At 32.1% G+C, this 5613-nt stretch overlaps 2 protein-coding genes across 2 annotated transcripts; both read right to left on the bottom strand.

Moving 5' to 3' along the window:
* Positions 1–214: 214 nt before the first annotated feature.
* LOC128397058 (uncharacterized) lies at positions 215–3501 on the bottom strand. Its single transcript, XM_053357725.1, has 3 exons — positions 3061–3501; positions 2748–2985; positions 215–1505 (listed from the first exon to the last, which is right to left on the bottom strand). The coding sequence occupies exons 1-3, from the start codon at positions 3188–3190 to the stop codon at positions 611–613; spliced, it is 1263 nt and encodes a 420-aa protein (XP_053213700.1). The 5' UTR covers positions 3191–3501; the 3' UTR covers positions 215–610.
* Positions 3502–4519: 1018 nt separating this feature from the next.
* LOC128397060 (uncharacterized) lies at positions 4520–5608 on the bottom strand. Its single transcript, XM_053357727.1, has 2 exons — positions 5364–5608; positions 4520–5239 (listed from the first exon to the last, which is right to left on the bottom strand). The coding sequence occupies exons 1-2, from the start codon at positions 5383–5385 to the stop codon at positions 4644–4646; spliced, it is 618 nt and encodes a 205-aa protein (XP_053213702.1). The 5' UTR covers positions 5386–5608; the 3' UTR covers positions 4520–4643.
* Positions 5609–5613: the final 5 nt, after the last annotated feature.

The raw sequence follows: 5613 nt of genomic DNA, 5'->3' as shown, positions 1-5613 counted from the left end.
TAAGAAACAAAATTAAGAACCAAAATTTATATTAATCAATGTACGTATTTACATTCCAAGTGTTTTAATTGTGATTAAATAACATGTTAATTGTCTCAGTGAAATGAATACAAAATTAATATTTTGTACTTTATGAAGAAAAATAAACAACTATTAATAAACTTAACAAAATTAAGTTAATTACAATTAACAAAAATAAATAGAAACAAAAACATTGAAATTTGTTCCAATCATAATTACCTATTATTTGATTGTCCATTTAATTTACACAATTTAATCTAAATTATAATGAAACTATAATGTATTAGGAGAGGAAATAATTTAGTTGGAAACATTTACATTGGTAAGACAATTAAGAAAACAATCAACGGAAGTTGAATCGATTGATTAATCCAATCTTTATGTCTTCATAAATTGTTGACAATTTAAGTTGATGATTAACGATAATGGTGATGGAGGATAAATAAAGTATATAAAATCAGGTGAAGGTCAAATTGTTATTAGTTTACAGATTAATTAAACGTTAATTAGTGTTAAGATTTCAAAGTTGAGGTCAACAATCAGTAGTTTCATACCTTTGACGATAATAAGAGAAGTTAATTGTTACAATTTAATCTTTATTGTGTTCCTGATTTGCTTTGATTGCATCGAAAACAGTTTCATAGAGACGGACATTCAAAACAATTTGATTTAAAGTTGTAACATGGGAAAGGCTTGTAAGGTAATCGATGATTGAATGGCCAAGCGGGGATTTGACCTTATTCTTGTCCATCTCGTAGAGGCTGATTCGTAACGGGAAATCATTGGCTGCCACTTCGACACAATCAACAGGCTCGTTGAATTTAATGAATGAACCTTTTCGAGATTTAATCAACGGAGTTTCCATAACGGGAACTGCACTTTTAGGCTGAGATTGGGAATTTCCCCCGTCCGAGTCTGTTGATGTTGATCGACTCCATTTACCACTCGCTCCAGGGCCAATTGAACTACAGGTAGATGAGTGTCGAGAAATAATTGAACCGTTTTTTATATCCGATAAACAATAAATTCGAGCAATGATTCCAAGAGGTAAGAAACCACTGGACAGACCACGAGCACGAACTACCCTTCGAAAAGTTGACTCTTTCGGTTCAATTGAACGTTTCAAGTGATCACATTTAATCAAGGTCACCTTAATCATATTAGATTCCGAACTGATTGACATTGAGATGGTCAATTGTGGTTTCTTTTCATCTTTACCAATACTTGATGTCGTTGCCACTGAATGTCCAGGAGGTTTACATGATGATTGGTATGGAAAACCTCTTGAAGCACTTGAAGATACCGACGAAGTTGAACTTCGACCTGAACCTTCCCGAGCTAATGGTTGAACAGGAAACGCTCGAACTGTCCCCTTAGGTCCAACAGTTAATTCGTGGGTCATTGATATCTGACTTTTCCTCCTTCCTTCAGGAAATTCCTCTTCCGATGACGAATCACTTGTTAACGAGGCATAAGAAGATGATCTAAATCAAATAGAATCAAATTACATCAGTAATCATCTTAATTCAATTTCGGTTATCTAATTAGTGATTAGTTTCTTCAACTTTTCTTATATAATCAACTAATCAACTTGTACTAATATCTAATAATCTAATAACCATTGGTGATATAAGTTAATCAATGATATTTATCAGACCAACTTTCAAACTATCAAATAATTTATTTTACAAATAACAAGAAATCAATTGAAACAATTAATCCAAATTAATCACAATCAATCACAGTGCAAACTTTGCGATGAAAAATCAAATGATTACTATTCCAATCAATCAAATCAACTTTATTATTTTCCTTAGAATCAACTAATAACCTTTATATCCATTACAACAATTAAGTCTTGGAAACAACTGAATTAAAATTCAATTTATCAAAATGATTATCGATGTTACTTAATTTGAATCATTATTAAATCATTCAAATTTAATACAGAAATGAATTAATTGAATCAATTGAATCGTTACCATCAAATGATTTATTTTAAATTGTCTCATATTGATTAAAAACAATTTCTATTCATGATAAATGTTGTTATTGATATTTTAATGATTACGAGCTATTAATAAATTGTGTATTTGATTGATACCATTTTCATTACCAAGTTTACTAGATTAAATCTAATTACAATCATTATGTTAATCATTCAACCTCATGAACCTTGAAACCCTCATAAGGGTTTTCATGATAATTTCAAGTTCAGGATTAATTGATGAATCTTTATAATCAGTTGATCATTAAGATTCACTGAACAATCAAAGGTGTAAACTATTTGATCAAAGTTGATTAAATTGTTTAATTAATTGTGAACTACTCATTTGACCCAAGACTATTTAATTTGATAGACGTAGATGTTATCTCCAACTGAATCAACAGATTGATTGTTGACTGGATAAAGTTAATTGTTCCAATGATTATGAGGTAAATTGTTGATGGTTAACAAAAAGGTGCCTTTTACATGTCAATTTGATTGTTTATTGCTGTTCCTGTTATTATGATTACTATTATCTGTTGGTTGATTAATTATTGTTTCCAACTACTATTAACCAGGTACAGTTAACTAATCATTTGTAATTAGTTATAAATGTTTCAACTTAAATTGTTGTTTTTGTTGATTATTACAAGATAATATTAGTGATTATATTGTCGTTAGTATATTATTGATTATAAGAAGTTAATTCTCCGAGTGAGTGAGTTAATTAATTACTTACACTTTGATTCGCCGAGTGACCGGTGCACAATTAGCGATGTTAATTAAATTAGGTGGAGTTGTTTCACCCGAATAACCAGATTCTTGACCATTACAATTAGTTGATTTAGTTGTTCCAATTCCCTCCAATGGGTTAAGATTTTTATTTCGTCGTTGTCGTGATTTATAAACCAATAGGATACTGACCATGGTCACAATTAGGCCGAAAATGATGAGCATTGTCCAAACAATTAGAATACCTTAATAATAATTATCATACAAATTAATAGAACCATAAAGAAGGCTAATTAATGAGGGAGAAAACTATTGATTACCTGAAGTCATGAATAACTGACCAGTTAAATAACCAGAACTGTCCAAAGATCTCATGTTAATAGACGAAGGTGCTGATTCGTGGATTGATTGGATTGAATTCGATGGATCCATTAATCGTGATCCATCCATACCAAAAGTTAATCCAATTGAGAAACAATTAATCAACACAATTTAATTCCATTTCTAATAAAGGTTTTACATCCACAAAATCAATCGATGATTAAGATTATCACAGAAAAACAATCAATCCAAACTCTGATCAAGAGCTAAATGATTTGGTACTTTACGATTTGAGTATTAAAATTAAACTTGATTGATGAGAAATGTTTTTCGTAATTAGAACTTGAAGAAAATGAACTAATTGTGATAATTAATTGTTCACAATCAAATCGAGTTTAAAACTATGAGAAAAATAGTAACAAGATAAGTTAATGTGTTACGAGAGGAAAATAAAATAAACTCTGTTGATTCTTGTTCCATGGTTTCTATGGAAACCATCATCTTTTCGTCATCATTTATCCTCCATTATTATCATTAGTTTGTCAGATAATTGTGATTAACTTGCGATCATCATCATCATCTACTCACGCAGTTTCATTCATCAATCAGTCTTCATCTTCCTCTTTATCCTTTCGTTAATATCAACCTCACCCTTCCCCTTTTATCATCATCAAGAGATGTCGTTTAATCAAATTAAAAACAATTTGTTTTATCACCTGGATCATGATTAGTTTGATCAACATGATTAAAGGAAAATTTTCTAATTGTCAAGTGTAAAAAGCAATTTTATTGGTTGATTTGAAACTTTCTTAAAATCTAACAAAGGTCAGCATGATGAGAGAGTTAAGAGCAAATCCACTTAATCCAAATTGATTTTATTCTTAATTTGTGACTAATCCTTGACAGTTTTTGAAACTTCATCTTATTGTTTTTTAATTATCTTTTCTTGTTGATTGTTTTGAGCAAACGTTTGACTTTTCCGTGGTTAAAATGGTTGATTATGATGATACACTTTCCAATGCTGGTTAGTCAAGCGATTTGGAGCTGGAATTCCTGATGGATGTTCAGTTCCACTGAGTTTAAAGATTCAGGAAGAAAAAGAGTCTCAACAACGACCCCAAAGAAAATTATCAGTCCACCAACAAATCCAAGAGGAAATCGTTCGTCGTTCACATGGTGAATGGTCTCGAAGATCGATTATCGCTCCATGGATCTATCAAGAGGCCGATTTATTTAACTCGGAGATCATTCAGAAAGCGAAACGTGAACACGAAAGAAAATGGAACAAAGGAGACAGAGAAGAGTGAAGGAACAAATCGCTCGAATCAAGAGATTCATGAACGCTGCTTATGCTTATGATACTCGAATTACGAAGTTCAAAGTGAACGAAGAAAAAACCCAGAAAAAGAATAAATTTGGCTTTTAGTCAAATCGAAAAAAGTTTTTGGACCATTACAATTAATCTGATTGTTTTTTATTGCACTCACTATTTATTCAATCATTAAACATTTTCTCATCAATTTGCATTAACAATCATCTCTATCAATTATTTTCTTTGATTATTATTACATATTTTCAGATATTAAACAGTTGAAAGCTTAATTTTAGCTGATTGTTTACCAACAATTGGATGTTGAACCTTGACACTTGCTTCCAGTAATCCTGGTCCATTCAGTTTACCTTTGTTAGCGGCAGCCAATTGGGTCAGTTTGGCCTGACCAACAGCAGCGGCTTTGGCGATGAGCTTTTTAGGGATCTCGCTATTGAATTTGTAAGGAATTGGGTCCACACGTTCTTTCACTGCGACCACTGGAATTTCCTCAACTATCTCGACATCTTCGCTTTTTCCAGACCATTTTTTGAATGGATTTCCTGGTAAAATTGACTTGAATTTAGAGGTTCCAGTTGAGAAAGAAGAACTGATTTTCTTGAATGAAGGAAACAGATGATCGGTCATCGAGAATTCTTTCAAATAAGTCGGTGAATTGGCGATAGAAACTTCCTCGGTGTCAACAACAGAAGGTAATTGAACATCTAATGGAAGTTCTTGAAACTGTGGCTCAACAAGAACTGGTGTTGAACCTACTGGCGAATTGACAATCGGAGTTTGAACAACGGAAGCAGTTTGGGCAACTGGAGACACGATGATGGGCGATTGTTGGACATCGAGAGATGAAGCTACAATAGCAAGAGAAAGTAAACAAAACGATGAAAGAAGAGAAAACATTTCGAGAGAATGAGTTGGATTGAGAAGTTAAGGTGACAAAGATCAACAACAAGAGAAACAAAAACTTAAACTGACCTTCCAATGAATTAGCGACCATGTTTTATACCAAGAAGATGAGATTCCAATCGACGAGTTGAACCAATCACAGGCGATGGGCCAGTCATGGTCACCGATAATAGAAGATTAACTTTGAATAAGTCAAAAGATCAATTTAATCCTTAAATCCACATCAATAGGCCTTCGAGCAAAATTCAAATACGAAAGATTTCAATTGTTGTCTTTTTGAAAAAAGAAAACAATTCCTGGAAACCACGTGACTTTTCCC

The sequence above is a fragment of the Panonychus citri genome, unplaced genomic scaffold (genome assembly GCF_014898815.1).
Source record: "Panonychus citri isolate SS breed McGregor unplaced genomic scaffold, ASM1489881v1 Contig00028, whole genome shotgun sequence".
NCBI lineage: Eukaryota > Metazoa > Arthropoda > Arachnida > Trombidiformes > Tetranychidae > Panonychus > Panonychus citri.
This window is presented reverse-complemented; position numbering and strand designations above follow the sequence as displayed.

What these genes read in the sequence shown, in the direction of transcription:
- LOC128397058 (XM_053357725.1), bottom strand. Translation starts at nt 3,190, where the DNA reads ATGGATGGATCACGATTAATGGATCCATCGAATTCAATCCAATCAATC. An exon ending in TCAGTTATTCATGACTTCAG is followed by an intron (nt 2,986 to 3,060) that starts GTAATCAATAGT and finishes ATTATTATTAAG; the next exon opens with GTATTCTAATTGTTTGGACA. An exon ending in GTCACTCGGCGAATCAAAGT is followed by an intron (nt 1,506 to 2,747) that starts GTAAGTAATTAA and finishes TATTTGATTTAG; the next exon opens with ATCATCTTCTTATGCCTCGT.
- LOC128397060 (XM_053357727.1), bottom strand. Translation starts at nt 5,385, where the DNA reads ATGGTCGCTAATTCATTGGAAG. An exon ending in GGTCGCTAATTCATTGGAAG is followed by an intron (nt 5,240 to 5,363) that starts GTCAGTTTAAGT and finishes TTGCTATTGTAG; the next exon opens with CTTCATCTCTCGATGTCCAA.